Source organism: Pelodiscus sinensis, chromosome 3 (assembly GCF_052426305.1).
Source record: "Pelodiscus sinensis isolate ZL-2025 chromosome 3, ASM5242630v1, whole genome shotgun sequence".
NCBI classification, from domain to species: Eukaryota; Metazoa; Chordata; order Testudines; family Trionychidae; genus Pelodiscus; species Pelodiscus sinensis.
In genome coordinates, this window is record NC_143054.1 from 160,405,033 (window position 1) to 160,424,128 (window position 19,096).

The 19,096-nt window shown below is 41.8% G+C and overlaps 1 protein-coding gene across 6 annotated transcripts in view; it reads right to left on the reverse strand.

Moving 5' to 3' along the window:
* The window catches only part of CDC42BPA (CDC42 binding protein kinase alpha), a 333,045-nt gene that overhangs the window by 85,156 nt on the left and 228,793 nt on the right, over positions 1-19,096 (reverse strand). For all 6 annotated transcript variants that reach the window (XM_075925322.2, XM_014570971.3, XM_006118059.4 and 3 more), the window contains exons 15-17: positions 18,292-18,539; positions 9,732-9,837; positions 5,665-5,789 (exon numbers count right to left, since the gene is read on the reverse strand). In XM_075925322.2, coding sequence (XP_075781437.2) covers positions 5,665-5,789; positions 9,732-9,837; positions 18,292-18,539 — 479 coding nt within the window. The remainder of the gene's footprint in view (positions 1-5,664; positions 5,790-9,731; positions 9,838-18,291; positions 18,540-19,096) is intronic.

Sequence of the window (19,096 nt, forward strand, 5' to 3'; positions counted from 1 at the left end):
CAGATGGTCATGAGGTTAGTAAGTCTCGTCATTCCCAGTCTAACTCTGGGTTGGCACAAATGAGCCTCGGGTTCTCTTACAATTGGTTTGGTTTGCCAGACAAATATTTTGTGGTTCAGTCAAGGTACTTTTTGTGTCCTGTCAACCCACATAAGGCAGGTGTCAAGTTTATCAGATAATACTGGTTTGGAAAACTCAATCCATGAATCAATCTTTACTCCAAGTTGTTTCTCAGACTTTCCTGGTCTTTCAAACTCAGCCAGAAATTGCAGAAGGCACTTCCATCCAAGCATTCCTAGAAAAAGTGTGTTTTTAATGGAGATTTTAAAAAAAATTCTGTGGCACAGTTGTTTCAGGTATAGGGCTGAAGATCAGAACAAGAGAAGGGGACAAAGGAAACAGCTAAAAGGGAGAGATTCAGGCTGCATATTAGGGCATGACTTCACTATGGGCCAGATCAATGGAGTAGAGGTTAAGCAAGTGGGGGCCAATTTATCACGTCTACTATAGACCAAACAAATCGACTGCTGATCACTCTTCCATTGACTCTGGTACCACACCTCAATGGGAAGTGCAAGGCCAGTCTACGAGAGTGTATCTCCAGTTGACACACCGCAGTGAAAAGACAGTGATAAGTAAATATAAGTACATTGACTTCAACTACGTGAATAACATAGCTGAATTTCCATAACTTAGACTGATCTCTGCAGTAGTATAGACCTGCCCTCAGGAGCAAAAGGGTGAGAGTAGGCTAGAAAAAAAAAACAGAGATGCAGACATAAGTGGTGTTGGGAGAAGCTTTGAAGGAAAGAAGGAGAAATTTTATCTGGGAAGGCAGAAGCCACAGGTACATGGGAGCTAAAGAAGAGATGCTTTGAATACTTTAGGGATTTTGTTCTATAGTATGTGGCATTACACCTTTGTTGCAGATTGAAAGGAATGTGAGAGATTAAAAATATACAGATTTTAAATAAGTACACTCTCTTACTTTTGTTACTAATTTAAAACAAATAATTTTGAAGACCCAGTTTGCTTGTCACTGATTATGAAGTTTGGTCACCCTACGCATTTTCCTTAGCTCAGACATTGAAAACTCTCTCAACCATTGTTTTATTGACTGTACTTTCAGGTTCTCTGTATTGCAAAGTAAGGACTGAAAAAACTGTAGGAGAATGTTTAAGAGAAAGTGTTTAAGAGAAAGCGTAATTGTTTCAAAATTTTTGTTTTTAGAAAATTGGTATTTGAAGCCAAGGTTTGAGCGGATAGTAACTGTGGATTAGAAATACCTATGAACAAGTCTAGTGCCCTGCTATCCCTCTGATAGCCAGCAGGTGGCAAACGATTTACAATGATTCAAACTAGTGTTGCTGACCTCAGAAGTGCTTGCATTTGTTTTAGACCTCATAGAGTCCTGTCAAAACTTAATTTTTCAGTGCTGGTATTCCTTCCTGCAGTTCCTTAATAAATGTAGCAAAAGATTTGAGGATCTTAGATTCCCTTTGCTCTACTGAATGCACATTCTTTCTCTTCCGTTAAACAGTTTGGTTATCTATCTTTTTCCATCTATAAGTGGTAAGTACCTTCCAAAGTCACTTAGTAAATCAACAGCAGAAATGTCTGTTCATCTTTCTGCCACAGGTCTGAATTATAGTATCCCTGGCTATCTGAAAGGGTGATGTTTAAAAATGACTGCATTAGCATTATATTTAATGAGTACTTTTCCTGAAACCTGCAGGGAAAACTTACAGTTGACTATGGAAGTCTCATGTTTTCTTATTTTTGTCCAGGATTGTCATGGTTTGGATAATACTGGCTTGTCAAACTAAAAGCTCCCTGAAGGAGTGGGATGGCTTGTGAAAGCCTGTTACCATCATGCTAGAGTAAACGGGGGCAAGGGTTACAAAATAAAGTTACAATTATTTGTATACCCTAACTCCTGAGAGAGGGATAAACACTTTAGGATGGCTCAAGGGGGTATTAGCTATGAGTAAAGAGGTGAAATTAACAGAATAGACGGTCAATTCAATTCCAGAACAGACTTCCTGACAGCGATCTCTATTAGATTGGGACAAAATGTCTCAGGGGAAGTGATGGAAATCCAACTGCCTGCTTTATTTAAAACTGGACTGGAAATAAACCTGTGAATATTGTCAGAAGCAAGAATGTACTGGCTGCAGAGACAATTCAGATGACCAAATAGGTGTTTCCCATCTCTGTATGAATCTTTCATAACTCTAGCACTGAAGAAAGTTGCTAATCTACATCTTTTATTGAGGAGTGGGAAGCAGAAAACATGTAATTTAGACAGAAAACTATTAGATTTTGGGAGGTGGCCTTCAGACTCCACCTTAATTTCTGTCAGTTATGAGCTAATGTGGCTGCCATAATAAGAAACATACAGACTTGGACTGAAACTGCAAGTGGCTGAGAAAAAAAATTGAGAACATGCAAATAGCCAAACTAGATCTTCTTATCTGAAAATGAAGTGATTATGTGATATTTTCCTCTCAAAACACATACAACTCCCACTGAGATTCAAGAGGACTCCAGATTAAGGATGTTAAGTAACGGTTAATTTACTAGTCCAGTAGTCGATGGAAATTCCATCGCTGGGGCTCTTGAACATTTCAAAAGAAGAATGTGGAACTCCACATGCAGCTCGGGGCCAGCACTCAAAGTCCCCTGCTGACCCCGGGCTCCATGCTACGCTGATGATTTGAAATGCCAGCTGACCCTGGACTCTGCATGGGGAATCCCGGGCTCTGCGCAGCACTTCAGCGGAACCAGGGATCAGCTGAGATCTCCCCAGCTGACTGTTGGTTTCGTGCGGCATTTCCCCAGAACCTGGAGTGAGCTGGGGACTCCTCAGCTGTTCCCAGGTTCCGCGGAAATGCTGCGCTGGAGTCCCCAGCTGACCCTGAGCTCCACATGTGGCAGTGACGCACAGCTGATCCCGGGATCAGCTATGCAGCGCTGCCTCTTTGAATGCCACCTCCGCATTTCAAGGAGCAGCCGCACGGCTGATCCCCAGCTCAGCTGCTTTGAAGTACTCCCTTTCCCCTTTCTTAGCTGCCTCTATCAGACTAGTCGACTGACTATCCAATAGGCATTTGCTTATCAGATAGCTGACTAGTCCTTAACATCCCCACTCCAGATACACATGCAGAGGGATCTCTCTCCAACAGGAGGATCACATTTTAGCATGCAGAACTCTAAGGAGAAGGGAACAATGCTACAAGATTATTTGAGTAATAACCTAAGAGCAAAGATACTAACAGCACAGACTTGAGCAGAGACATGCTGACTATGTACTGCTCAATGAATGTTGTGTGTACTCAGGATGGAAAACAGCAATTAAGAATATGAATATAGATAGGGCACCAGGGCCGCCCAGTATTCGAAGAAATGTAGAGCTGGAAGGGACCTAAAGAAGTCAAGTCTGGCCCATCATGCTGTGGCAGGACCAAATAAATCTTCACAATCACTGACAGATGTTTGTCCAACCTCTTTTAAAAAAACCCAATGATAGCATTCCACAACCTCACTTGGAAGCCTACTTCATCTAACTATTCTTATAGTGAAAAATTTTCCAAATAACTATTCTAAATCTCTTTTGTTGAACATTAAGCCTGTTACTTCTTGCCTTATCTCAAGTGGGCAAGGAGAACAATTGAGCACAGTCCTTTTTATGGCAGCCCTTAACACATTTAAAGATGGTTATCATATTCCTCTTCAGTTTTCTTTTCTCAAAATTAAATATGCTCAACTTCTTTTTCATTCCAGAATGCTCTATATTCCTATATCACCCCCTTTTGTATTTTTGGAAAGATTATCAAGTCTTTGTGTAGTTTAGCAAATAGAATGTCTAAATTTGGTTCTGAATTGGATCTGAAAGTATTATAGTTTAAATATTACTGATGTTTTGTTTTCCTTAAAAAAACCCACACATGACAACCCTAAGAGAATACAAAGTTTTCTTTGGGTCTGACAAGTATTTGCATTCCTGCCATTATCATAGTTAGAGTGGTACTTCTTAAAAAAAATGTTAACACACACACACACACACACACACACACACACACACACACACACACACACACACACACACACACACACACACACACACACACCACACACAAGAGATTGGAGAGGAGAAATAATGAATTTCTTGATAACTATATGAACACATTTTAATCTATCGAAATTGTGAAGTGAAACAACACATAACTGTGACTGACCATAGCTTCCTTCACAAGTCTCGTGTTGGTTTATGAAGTATTTGGATAACACAGTAATCCCCTATTAGGGTTTGGTTACTCTGACAATTTTGCTAGACCACCATATATTTGTTTTTGTTAAAAAAAACCAAAACTCTGATGATATTTTACTTATAATGACTGAGTTTTTTCATCTTCTATCTTGATTTTAACTATACAAATAATTCTGATCAATTCTAAAAGAACAGATTTCCTCTGAATGGTTTTATTGCAGAAATACTAGTACAGTGTCTACTGCACTCATCTTTGTAGGACGGAATTGGAAATGTAACAAAGAGCTTGAAAAGAAAACTCAAAATTAAGCAGATTTGATTTTGTTTTAATGTCTACCTCTGTGAAAAAGATGCCTTCAAAGAATATAGTTCTCAAGACATGGATCTGAATTATGCACATTCATAAAACAACATTGCTTAGAAAATGTCACACGCGCCAGAGCCCAACTTTTTTTTATATGCACTGAGTGGCCATATTCAAAAATCAAAGTTTTGTCCAAATATGGACAATAGCATTACACTGATGTCAAAACATTGTCTTTGTAAGGAAACCTAATTAGGTTGACAACGTTTACCCATTTTTGCTTTGACACACACACACACACACGAGTCAGATTACTCAGCTGCTACAGGAAGTGACAAAACGGGGAGAAAACACTAAAAAACAACAACAAAAATTAGAATAGGATACTGAAATCCCCCCGGGTGACTGATATGTAGAAATGTTTTGATAAAAATGTTTTCACGTAAATGAAACATTAAAATGAGCCAAAAAGAAAAAGATATTAAAATTAGTATCACCTAGTAAAATTTATTTTCATTAATAGTTTAAATTCAGGCGTGTACTTCCTCCAGTGATCAAGAAAGTGATAGGAACTCTTATAAATACAACATGACAGTTTAATGACAGCATTCTTAGGGAATTCACATCGATGAGGTTCTTACATGTTAACCCTATGTACTCAAGCTTTAGGAATGGTTGATGTCTTGTAAAACTGCATATGAATAGTTTCACTCTGCCACACATAAACCAGCCCCCAGTAGTCAGTTCTGAAGGAGAAATTATACAAATCCCCTCAGTCTCCTTAGGCACTCTTCAATTCCTTTCAGCACTCTCCCAAAGCCACAAGTCACATCCAGTGTGATTTTTTGGTACTTAAACAGTTGTAGTTGTGAAGACAACTTTTGCTCTTAAGGAGGAACACTGGTTTCTAAACCCTGAACATAAGGAAACACCCAGGAAATAATCCAGCTCAAACCTAGACAGCTGTGAGATTTCACCAAGAGAATCTGGGTTTCCTGACGCATCATGCTAATGAAAACACATTAACAGCCTACCCTACAACTGCCTTGTGCCAAGGAGTCCTGCACTGACACTAGAGATTAGTACTCACCACTGGATGATTTCAGTAATTTGGGCCTCCCAGTGTGCTACAGATTCCTTTTTATCTGCCAGGTCTCTCATTTCTTCTTCTAGCTGTCGGTTGTTCATACTTAGCCTCTCAAACATGGCGGTGAGCTGAAAGAGGATTTATAAACCACATTTAATCTATAAAGAGCTATGATCTAACCCTTTTGCTGACCTGATCAAGGAGTTTTTGCTTCCCTGTGCCTCACCCCTGGGTGCCTACTTTAAAAATAAGTATCACCTATCAGAATAAACTGAGCATGAAACAAAGCCTGAAACATTTTCTTCTCATGTCCAAATCTGAACACCCTCAGAATTACAATCTTGTGACATTTATGACATATCTGAGTGCTTAATCTTACAGAATACAGGTATGTAGTATTGCATGCAGAAGCACAACATTAAAAGTCCTGAGCAAGATAGAAGGTGCAAGAGAATCTGATCCTGTATTAGAAGCTCTGCTATCTAGTCACCAAGGGTACGTCTACACTACAGCGCTAATTCGAACTAACTTAGTTCGAATTAGTTAATTCGAATTAAGCTAATTCGAACTAACGCGTCTAGAACTAAAAACTAGTTCGAATTAGCGTTTTGCTAATTCGAACTAGCAAGTCCACATTGAGTGGACTCTGAACAGGGCTTAAGGATGGCCGGAAGCAGTGCTGGCAGGGCATCAGAGGAGGACTTAGAGCGTGGAGATGCTGTCTCAGGCTAGCCGAGGGCTGCGCTTAAAGGGTCCCGACCCCCACCCCGGACAGACAGTTCTAAGGGGTGCCCCGCTTGAAAACCAGTCCTGGCTTGGATTGCCCGGAGTACCCACACTGGGCACATCACACCACTCGGCCATCAGCCCGGCTGCACTTGCCGCAGGCTGCCATCTGGGGAGAGGGGGCAATCGGGGGGCTGCAGGAGAGCTTCCACCCCCAGAAGCCCGCAAAGCCAGCCCAGTCCTCCCCATCGGGGGCTCGTACCCCATTCCTCCCTCACTTCCTTCCACTTACCCCTCCCTAGCCCCCCTTCCTGATGTACAAAATAAAGATAACGTTTCTTCCAACATTGACTCTGTCGTTATTGAACAAAACTGGGGGAGACTGGGAAAAGGAGGTGGGAGAGGGGAAGAGAAAGGCTGGGAGAGGGGAGGGCAACTAACATGATCAGGGGTTGGGAACAGGTCCCAGATAAAGAGAGGCTAAAGAGACTGGGACTGTTCAGCTTAGAAAAGAGGAGATGGAGCGGGGATAGGATAGAGGTCTCTAAAAGCAGGGGTTGGGTGGAGAGTGTGCATTCAGAAAAGTTCTTCCTGAGTTCCCATAAAGAAGGACTAGAGGACACCAAAGGAAAGGAATGGGTATCAGGCTTGAAACTAGTAAGAGAAAGTTGTTCTTCTTGACAAAGCAAATAGTTAACCTGTGGAACTCCTTGCTGCAGGAGGCTGTGAAGGCTACAACTAGAACAGAGTTTAAAGGGAAGTGAGATCAAGTCATGGAGGTTGAGTCCATGGAGTAGTCTTAGCCAGGGGGTAGGAGTGGTGCCCCTGCCCAAAGTTTGTGGAAGACTGGAGAGGGATGGCACGAGACAAATGGCTTGGTCACTGTCTTCGGTTCATCCCCTCCAGGGTCCCTAGGGTTGGCCGCTGTCAGCAGACAGGCTACTGGGCTAGATGGACCTTTGGTCTGACCCAGGACGGCCATTGTAAGCTCAGGGCTCAGGGTCGGGGGTCTCAGTGGACCCCCTTGATTATCATGCACACCTGCTCCTGGGTGGCCAGGCTGGCAGCTCTCCTGCCCTAGCCGGCCACTTTCCTGTGCCTAGTGCGGAGATCGTGGACAAGGTCCACGATGTCCGCACTAGCCCAGGAAGGTGCCCGCCTCTTGCGGTCCCGGGCAAGCTCCCGGGAGCCGCTAGCCTGGTCCCGGGAAGAGGGGGTGGGCTGGGGGACATCAGGTGGGTGGCTCTGTGCCGTGCCAGGTGTAGGGTCTGCTGGCTGGGTGCTGGCAGGCTTGCACCTGGCACGGGCACCGTAGCCAGCCCATGCCCCTTTAAGGGGGCCGGGGCCGGGAGGGGGGCATAGAGTTTCCCTGGTGTTGGCCAGAGTGGCCACCAGGGAAACCTGGGGAGGGCTAGCCTCCCACTAGTTCGAATTAAGGGGCTACACACCCCTTAATTCGAACTAGTAAGTTCGAACTAGGCTTAATCCTCGTAAAATGAGGTTTTCCTAGTTCGAACTAAGCGCTCCGCTAGTTCGATTCAAATTCGAACTAGCGGAGCGCTAGTGTAGCGCCTATGAATGTTAGTTCGAACTAATGTCCGTTAGTTCGAACTAACATTGTAGTGTAGACATACCCCAAGTTATTCCTGCTTAATATCAGGAGTGAAGCCTGTGAAGGGAATGTACCACTTTGTCTCCTCAGACACTCTATTCTTTGCTCACCCCAATCCATTTTACACCTTGCACATTTATAGACCGAGTGTGGGATTAATCTTGCTACTTACTACAACTCTCCAAGAACTTTTCTATACAGAGCCTTTGCTACTACGACTGGCAATGCCAACAGAACTGCCTAAACTAGCAGAAACTGGCAAGAGTTCTTCTGCCAACATAGCCATACTACCTTTCTGAATGGAATTAGCTATGCTGACCCAAACACTGTTATCACTGTTGCATCTACTTCAGGAGTTCTGGCAGTATACCTAAAACAGCTATGGTATGTGATTTTTCACACACTAAGCTGACCGCTATGCCAGTAAAATGTTAGTAGTACAGACCAAGCCTAAGTAGAGGACTATACCCAGTGGTTAACCTTCCTTGCAGTCACACAGGTTCTATTCACATGTGCAATCCCTGTAAAATCAAGGACATAATTGACTTCTGTTAGCACCAGTGATCAAGGACAAATTCGGACCAGCAACTATGTGGGCTTGAGCAACCATACAGTATCTGTATTTCTTTAAATACTGAATTACAACAACAAATTGGAATGATGCAAAAATAATCTATTTTGCAATTTTTTTCCAACATGATTATTAAGTTGTGTATTTATCAATTGAAAGCATCACCTTCATGGCCAACATCTCTCATATTCAAAAATAAATCCTCTAAGCACTTTTTCCAGGTTTCAATGCTTTGTGATTATGCATGTTAATAGTTCTATCTAAAAATTCATATTTACCATGATGAACAGGACCATCTCAATGTAAAATGAATGTTTAAGAGATAACTTAGCTTAATTATTTTTGCACAATTCTTCTTTCATTGTAATTGCATCCTCCATTCCTCAGTGGGTATAACACAGCTTTGTAATTTGTAGGGGTGTGTCTACACTGCACCCATAGCTCAAAATAAGCTATGCAATTTGAGCTATGCAAATTCCATGGCTTATTTTGAGTACATTTTGAAATAACTTATTTCGAAATTTGGCACTGTCTACACAGCACTTATTTTGGAATAAATCATTATTGCGAAACATCCCTTACTGCTCGTGGAATGAAGTTTACTGGGATGTCACAATAGAAAGCCTGTTATATTTTAAATAATGGATGTGCTCAAAAGATACGGAATAGATATTTTGGGATACCTCCAGTATCCCGAAATAGTGCTGCAGTGTAGACATAGCCTAGTTTAAGATTTCTAAGTAAAACATCATCTTCCAAGGTAGAAATGACCAAGTCACTTCATTGTAATCAATATGCAAGTTCATGTAAACTAATTTCATTATTGGGCAATCACATTATTGGTTATTTGGGTCATGCAAGCAAATCATTATTGTTTTAATTTGGCTTAAAAAGAATTGTGAAGAGTTTGTGAAAAGGCCATAAAAATCAATGTAATCTAGTGCTTTTAAAATACATTTAAAAGATCAGCTAAAAGTCAATTCCCTTTTCAAACCAAATGGGGGACATTCTTCTGTACAAGATCAGCTGATATAGCCTATATTGGAGATTAGAAGTAAGATTCAGTTATCTAAAATGGGTCTTATCCATCTTTACTATGATTCTGTATACAGGATACTTGCTGCTTGTAAAACCCTCTAGCTTCAGTTAAGCAACACTCACCTTATCAAGCTCATTTGAGAGCTTTTTGTTTTCCTCTGTTAGCAGAGTCTTCTCTCGTTCATACTTCTGTTTGAACTCTGTTTCAAACTCCTCTCTTTCACTTTGGCTAAGGTATAAAATAAAGTAAAAAGTTTAATATACTGTAAACAATCCACCATATTGTATAATTAAACTAATACTACAGTATAAAGTGTAAATATGTAAAGGTTCTAAAAATTAATATGTACAACAGCTGAAAATAAAAATATGAACATCTTGTTACAAATATGAATCCCCCTAAAATGTGAACATGATTACAGGCTTAGTCTTAGGACAGTGAGTCAATGTGTTCAATGTTATCATTAGACAAAATCAACCTTCCTTCACGGCAGGACTGACAGAGCCTAGCAAAAACTTCCCAATCTACTTTTAATACTTTATTCTTTGGGTAGATGTTTCAAATGTTCAGTTATGATTTTACAGTATAAAAGATAGGAAAGTATTGTAATTGCAAGGTATTCCCACAAGTTCAGACACTGACAGTTAAAGGTAAAATCTTCATATACAATATTTGTGAAAATGACATTTTAATTTCCATATTGCTCTGTACTTCCTGGTCCCAGGCAGGATTAAAGGTAGAGCTGCCAGAGATGAGACCTCAATCTAAGAGCATTTCACGTGTGGAAAAGTCATTGGACTGGCAGGATTAAACCAGTGACGAAAAAAAGCTTCTGGTTACAAAATTCCCAGGCTAATTTATAGCAGACCCAAAAGGTCACTCATTTGAGCTACCAACCCAGTGAAGAGTCACCCATCAGTAGTAAGAAGAGGATGGATCATCTGACCAATTGTGGGACAATCATGACTGAACTGGAGATGTTAATCTCAGCAGATTTTCAAATCTGTTCAGACTGCTCATTCTGTGAAAATCCTCAGACTAGTTCCTGCTCCCAACTGCTGCCTATTCATGTGGGTTTTGTTCACCAGAGAGGGAACCCATGTAGTATAACAACAAATTAATCAGTATTATCCTAATTGAAGGATTCGCTGTGGATTTGCAGGTGAATGATGATGTGGCCCTCTCTTCCTGCTAAATAGAGCACAATCCTCTCATTCCACAGGATCAGAAAAAGGGTAATACAATGTAGCAAAGCTATATTGCTAGCATTCTCCACTTACACGCACACCACCACCACCTCAAATCCACCCATTTTGGATCGCCTACATTTGCAGAATTTCAGGAAGACCACTTTATAGCATTTTACTTTCACTAAAGACAGGTAATATGGACGTACTTTACCAATGGGCTAATTAGACTGTGCCATAATAATCACCAAGAATTCTGTCCTGAAGTGTGTGAATTCAACTGCAAACAGGTCAGTATTTCAGATTATGCAATGGAGAAATTATATCCTAGTTTTACTCTGTCTCTAAGAAATAATTTGACAAGGAGTTAATACAGTTCTGCAAAACCATCCTTACAAGCCGAGAGGACATCAGTGGCTATACTCAGCCCATTTAAGAGTATTCCTGGTTTGAATTTCCTATTCCTAATTTGAAACTCATTTAACGTTTTAACCAGACTTTGAAATATAGTACGCTATATTAGGTTAATCTCTGAAATTGTTCATTGCTAGGCATCCTTTGAAACATAAGTACTTCATTCTGCCCATATATCCTATTAATCATAACTGTTTAAATACCAGTTCTGAAATCCAGCATCAATCCTTTCCCAGACTAAGAGATTCCATGCATATGATGAGCATACTGGGCAATAGCCAAAAAAAGATTAAAGCATTAGGGGAATGGATAATGAGTCCCGCTGCCATGTATGAGGAACAGAATTAAGGCTAATTTCTCAAACAGCAGATCAAAATGTTAAAAAAAAAGAGAGTTTGGCTAACTTTTTGTTTAGTTTTGTGTGTTTATTGTTATAATTTGTTTTGGTTGCTATGCATTTTGTCTAATATTTGTTCTGTAAAGCCCTGATCATCACAGCCACTGTATTGATGGGTTTTTAGGATTTCTGCCAACTCCTGTTTCTGGGGAGGAGAGAAAAGAGCCAGAATATATAATTGACATGTTTTTAGCATTTGTAAACTGAGTTTCTTAATTGCAATTGTAATAGTTCCCATACCAATAAAATAGACTGATTACGGATAAGGCAAGGGAAACAAAATCAAAAGGAGGATAAAGAAGTTTAAGTGTGGGGAGGGAGAGATACAGTCTCAGAAATAGGAGTCAGGTGGAAAGACCCACCTACTGCCCTCAACTATCTCCTTCAGGGGCTTTAAATCCCCGTCTAAGAAAAGTGATGAAATCTATTGATATACATGTTGGGCAGGGAAGCCTGGAAACACTCACTCCCATCAACCTTTTCTTCTCTTCCAAATCTTAGCTGTCTATTTGTGAATGAGACACAGTAAAACAATGTAAAATACATCTTTTAAGACATCATTTCAACCTTGACCTCATTACTGTGATTGTGGGGCAGGGCACAAAATTATCTTATCTCACTATTTTGAAACAAAAAGAAAGGGCCTTGAAGTAGGGATGTAAAATCCCGTTTAACTGGTTAACAGATTAAAGGGGGACAGCTAGGCTGGAATGGCCCCCTCTGCCTGGGCTGGAGCACTCCTCCCCCCCACAGCGGGCCCCACGGGGCTGGAACAACTCCCTATCCACGACGGCTGGGAAGCTGCTCTAGCACCCACCAGCTGACACGTTAACTAATCATATCCCCACCTTGAAGTCAAAAACAAACATTGACATACACGTGTTTCGCCCTGTACAAATCTAATTTATAAACCTGTTTGTGCTAATGTATTAATTCACAGGTTCAGAAAAAACTTATTTTAAGGACAGGCTAGTTCATATTGCTTAATACAGGTATCTTTTAGTTTTGTCTAAAATATTTGGTACGGATAACCGTTGGACACAGAATACTAGATCTGGTAGGGTAGATCTTTGCATCTCTGTGGAGTCCCAGTGACCACAATAAGACTCTGCATGTACTGTTCTATAAGAGTTTTGTGCAAGGGCAGATTCTTATAAAGAACATTTTATATACCTGAGGGCTGGTCTTGTAAGATGTTGAGCCCTTCCTGATATGTGCTGGGTGTCTGACTCCCACTGAAGAGTCAAGACCCTTGATTTTGGATCTTTGATACATTTTTGTTTATGAATCTCATAACAGTTCCATTGATGGTAAATTCAATTCATGTCCACTTTTTTCTTTACCGAGATCTAAAAGATCCTATTGGAACTAGATTTATAAACAGCAAACATGAAACAGTAACTGTATGAAAATGTTCAGCTATTAAGTTTTATCACCTTTGACTTTTGCAGCCACACAATTTTGGGTTGTAACCTGATAAGTTCTTATAAACCTTGAAGAGTATGGATGGTCAGTATTTGGATGAGAAAGATCCAAGAAAAACTTGGTGCTACAGGAAGTGGTGTTGGCAATTTGTTATTTAACATTCTTCCTACTGAGTCAGCACTGAACAAATACGTCAACATGGTGTTAAAGCAGGGCTGGGCAAAATACGGCCCTCCATGCCTCTGGATCTGGCCCACAGATGCAACGGGGAGTCCCAGGCAGGCTGCCTGTTTGCCTTGCCCCACCCACACACTGCTCAGAAAAGGAGTTGCTGGCCATTTATCCTATACAACTGAGAGCCTGGAGGGAAGGCAGGAAGGCTTCATGAGCTGTCCCTGACTCCAAAACAGAAACCCGCCAATGGGATTGTGCTGAACAACAGGCAGCACACAAAGCTTCCCCTCCCTTTAGGCTAGTAGTTATTCACACATGCATGTGGCCCCTGCAGCCTGTCAAATCTCCTGGCTAGATCCTGCCTCTGGCACCTCATATCCTCCTTCTCCCCCCTCTGCTTCCCACCCTACATAACCCAAACCCTCTGCCCCCTCCTGTACCAATACCCTCTCCCAGAACCTGCACCCCAATCCCTGCCCCCGGTCACAACCCCTTCCTGCCATAGGTCACAACCCAAACACCTGCACCCCACCCAGTGCCCCAGGTTATAACCGCCTCCTTTACCCAAACTCCCTCCCAGACTCCATACACCCTCCTGCACCCTAATCCCTTACCCCAAGCTCCCTTCTGCATCCAACCTCCATCCCAGACCCTGCACCTCCTTTATTAACATCGTGGAAAAGTACGCCCTGGACCACTTTCTAAAATCTTGGATTGCCTCTCTCCCCCATCAAAAATTATTGCCCTCCCCTGTGTCAAAGGGTCACTAGAGTATCCAGGTGACATCCATAGCCCTAACTATTTTGAATATCTGAAGATGTGGTAGCCTTTTTTGCATTTGTAGCGTTTCTGATCACAGAATTCGAACAAAACTGTAACTGTCATAATGATAATAGGCTGCTTATGGCTATTACCCTTACTGTCTCAAAACGATGTTACTCTTCACTTCCCATCCTAGAACAAAGTTATAATGTATTGACACAAAACGGGCTGCTGCACATCTGTCTCAAAGAAGTCTGTATTCCAGAAGTTGAAGTGATTCCTTTGTACACTTCCCCCTTGTACAAAACACCACATTAGGGAAGAACAGCTCCCCAACATGTGCCCCAAGCTTTGTAAATGGGTGATCATTTTTCATTTCATCCCACCTTCTACAATCAGCAACTGATCAATAAAGAGAGAGGAAATATCCAGTTTTTATTAGACCTAGACAGTATCCATTGGGACAGCAGGGCTATTTCCTGTGTATCACAGCTGTCTACTTTATATAGCAGTCATCTCCATTATCCTAAAATTCATTTGACCCCTTGCCATACACCCTATCCATCCATCACAATGTCTTGAAGATGGAAGGGAAACAGAAATCCACAATATAGTTTTTCTTAAAGGACAGACATGAGAAGTGAAGCCAAAAGCCCACTTCATGCTGACTGACTACTACCATGAAGTCACCAAGGTACAGCAAGCATCGTGAGACGCACTGACTAACATTTGCAGGGAAAACTGCTATGATCTTTCTCTTACCAAGGACAAACTGAAATTGTAGCCTGAGCTCCTGAGGAAGCCTGTTAGCAAACAGACAGTTTGTTGTACTTAGTAAGTCACTTTTCAAAATAATAATTTCAAAATAATTTACTATCTGCAATTGTAGGCTTGCTAATAAATGTTCTTTCCTAAGCTGGGCCAGTTTTTTGGTGTCCTTACCAAAAGTCTATGCTCGGTTCAATGATAACCTGAATTAGAAGATAATTTGGATTGGAGTAGGAAAACAAATGTTGCTTCATGTTAGGTGGAACCAAGTATCTTCTTTCCATCCTTTCTAGCCTGGGTTGCAGGTGGCTTGAATGCACCAGACCCTCTTGTATGTTTCCAAAGTGGCATGATTAATGGGAAGTGTTACCTTTCTAGGGCCTGTAGTCTGAAAGATATTCATAAGCTTGTGATAGGGTTCTGAATTCTCTCCAGAGGAATCTGCAGAGCCTCTCTGATTCTCTTCAGGTGGTTCAGAAATTGTAATGGACAGGACGAGAAGAAGAAGGCAGTGTTACTGTCTAATCAGGAGATGAGGAAGAGAGGTTCAGGTGGTTTGAGTGGCTCTGGTTGATTAGGATGTTTCCTCTTCCCACAGCACTGCTGAGGGAATCTCTGTGTGTATTCCTGTCTGATTTCCTAGAGTCAGAATATCTAAAGTAAGGGTCTGACACTCCATAGGGTCAGAATGTAGGCTTGTATGGATAAAGAGGTGGTGCCCAGGGGGGATGGTGCCACTGTTCCTGGAACTGAAAGACAGTTGCTCAGGAGAGAAAAGACACCCTAGAGATGTTGGAATCCCTGTAGAGTCTAAAATCAAGTCAATGAATCAGCATCATATTTCCCAAGAACTCCTCAGAATCGACTGATATGTGCAGCTCAAAACCATAGGTGGTGCTAGGGTCTAGCAAATAATATACAGACAACATAGGTACCTCTGCTGAAATTAATCTGAGAGAAGCAACAACTACAGGTCAGTATTAGCTGATAGCAGTGCTCAAGATGGCACAGGCGAGTTTAGTGGGAGAATGTGAGTAGTTTCTGTTTGTAAGAGGTGGTGGCATTGCTGGTCTGGTGATAAGTCTTGGCACCTCTTCTTGTGGTGTGGAACCACTAGTCTAGAAGGAAATCACTCTTTCCCCTTTTTACTGAGGATGGAGGCAGACTCGCCCCTTGCCTAGGTGGCAATTGGAGTGTTCTCGGCTCTCAGTACAGATGGCACCAGCCTATGTTCCCTAGCCATTCCAGGCACACCACACCAAGGCACAGAATCTTACCTGACTTCGAAGTTGTAGGAGAGACAATCATCTACTTAGAGGGTTTAGGTGGGAATTTCTCCCACATCATATTAGCATGTTTTCTCTTACTTTCTTCTTATCTGTACCTGGTATAGTGTTTAGGTCTGGATTTCAACAATACAGGACTAAGATAAACCCCATCTAGACGAGCAGTAATAGGTGGATCTAGCTGATATACAGCAGGGTCAGAAGGCCCAGAATTGGGCTGTGGCATCACAGAGAGCTCCATAAGATGTATCCTAAGTCAGAATCTGCAAGTGTGCTGGAAATGAACTGGAAATGAACAAGCCTTGAACTTGAATGGAATGTGAGCCTCTTTAAGGCAGGACAAGCAAGAGGTATGGGGATTACCAGCTAGGAAGATCATGGGACAGGCCATGAAGGGCATAATATATGATCTGAATGGTGGAAATAAAGGGGAGAGGGTAAAACCTCCTAATCCCAAAACACTAACTACACAAAGACAAAAACTACTTCAGAAAAACCTGAATAGAAGTCAGGAATGATAGCAAAGTTACAGATACTGTTGGAGTTAGATCTTGGACCTTGAGCAGTAGATAAGAACTAGAGAGATGGTTGTTCTGTGCCATCCTTATACCTCGGTTTGGCGCCCGAAGAGGTGCAGGCATCGACCAAGAACATCATTAGTGAAGAATCTTCCAGTCTTGTGAGCATGAGTGCATGTACTCCACAGAGAATGCCCATAGGGACCAGCACTTACAGAAGAACATAACATTAAAGCTGCTATTTCTTGCCTCTTGCATTCTCTTTCACTCCTCTGCTCAGCCCCCAAACTGGTCATGGAAGGGCAAACACTTGCCTTTCCCCTTTGCATGAACTACACTGTTGAGGTCTTTCTATTGCCCTTCCTGCCTTTGAGAAAGATAAAGGAAACTGATGGGTCACTATCTGTAAAGCACTTTGAAATCTTCATCAACAAAGGTGCTGCACACACTGTTTCTAGATGAACTTGCCTTTACTGATGAATACCAATCGGTGAACTTTCAAGCCAAATTGTAAGCTTCCTCACATGAGAATAAAAACACGTCTTTGAGCAATCACTCTGGGTATGTCTACACTACCCCGCTAGTTCGAACTAGCGGGGTAATGTATGCATACCGCACTTGCTAATGAAGCCCGGGATTTGAATTTCCCGGGCTTCATTAGCATAAGCGGGGAGCCGCCATTTTTAAATCCCCGCTGCTTCGAACCCCGTGCAGCGCGGCTACACGGGGCTCGAACTAGGTAGTTCGGACTAGGGTCCTATTCCGAACTACCGTTACTCCTCGTGAAACGAGGAGTACCGGTAGTTCGGAATAGGCACCCTAGTCCGAACTACCTAGTTCGAGCCCCGTGTAGCCGCGCTGCACGGGGTTCGAAGCAGCGGGGATTTAAAAATGGCGGCTCCCCGCTTATGCTAATGAAGCCCGGGAAATTCAAATCCCGGGCTTCATTAGCAAGTGCGGTATGCATACATTACCCTCCTAGTTCGAACTAGGAGGGTAGTGTAGACATACCCTCTTTTAGTATACATGAAGAGGGTTGTGTAGATAGTTAGCACTAAATAAAGTCAGTGCAGATCATCCTCTGCCTACCTTAAACTATAGTTCCTGGACCTAAAGTGTAAGCACTAGTTGATCTCCAGCATATTATTTGTTCAATAAAAAAATGAAAATATCAAACAGGGAAAACGCCTGTTTAAGTTACAAAATTAACAAATGAATTAAAATAATTAAAAAATTATTTAATCTACAATTTAAGACACAATGGGGCACTTTCTCCCTTAATTTACAACCCTGCAACTCTAGTTACTTCAAGACAAGTAGTAAGCCGGTGCAGAATTTGACAAAAGGAACCATAACTGTTCTACTTCATAATATACATTTTTGACGATGGCTTGTAAACAGATTTCAATTTGTTTACTTTTCAGTTATGACACCAGATCTATCAATATGTCCAGGGCTGGCCTGGGGCGTGCCCCTAGGACCCAGAGTGTAGAAAATTGTGTCTGCTGCTGGTACATATGTATTCTCTCTGCAGTACCATGAGAGGAGTAGAACAGGAAGAAGGCAGTATTGAGACCTTTGAAAGTTTTGGTCCAAGCGAGAGGACATGGGGGCATCTTTTGAGCTCCCTGCCTCAGGTGCCAAAATGTTGTGGGCTGGCCCTGAATATGTCTCTGATTGCAGACTCTTGGTGTGATGGTGTGGTCTTTAAATGTATAGAGTTTACTGGTGAGCTGTGGGGGTACACTTACCTCTCTCTCCTGGTCTTTTCTAACTTATCTTTCAAGATCATGATCTCTTTCTTGAGGGCAAGCTGTTGGCTCTCTGCATCCCGCAGTTCTTTCTTCAGGGTTTTGATTTCATTAGCATGCATTATTTCTCGTTTGGATAGTTCCTCTTCATAAAAAACACTCTTCTTTTCCAGCTCGGCCTTTAATTTAGTGATCTCTTGCTGATGTTCTGTGCTGCTCACTCCTGGGGAGCGACCAACTTGCTTTTGCTATAAAAGGAACATCTCAAAATTAGTTTTTTTGCACTGCAGACGACTGAAACATGCTTAATAACAACACAATCTTGACATACACAAGCCAATGTTTATACAAGGAATACTGTGAGAGTATAATTTACACAATAAACTACAGTTAAATATTTATTATTTATCTCAACTGCTTAAAAGTCAGTGTTAGGGTTAGGACTGATATGCCTCTCCTTACCAGAGAGCTAGTCTTTAAATAGAGCATATTTTTCAGATGCTTGTATAATGTGGTTATACTGCCATTTTAAATGTAACAGGCCACTTTCTAGCATTCATATATATGCAGTCAGAAAAAGATCACAGGGTTTAATTTTTACACTCAAGTCCTGGTTCCCCCTAATTTTTTTGAGTTCAGATATCTAGAGCATCCATTCCAGTGACATTATGGAATGGGGAAGAGAGGGTCCAGGGTCCACATACTTTAGCATGTCCTCCTCTGCATCCCTGCACATACACACTCTTGCTTGAATTCCTGCAATGAGCAATTTGTGGAAGCACTGCAGAAATTCCAGTGCTGGCTT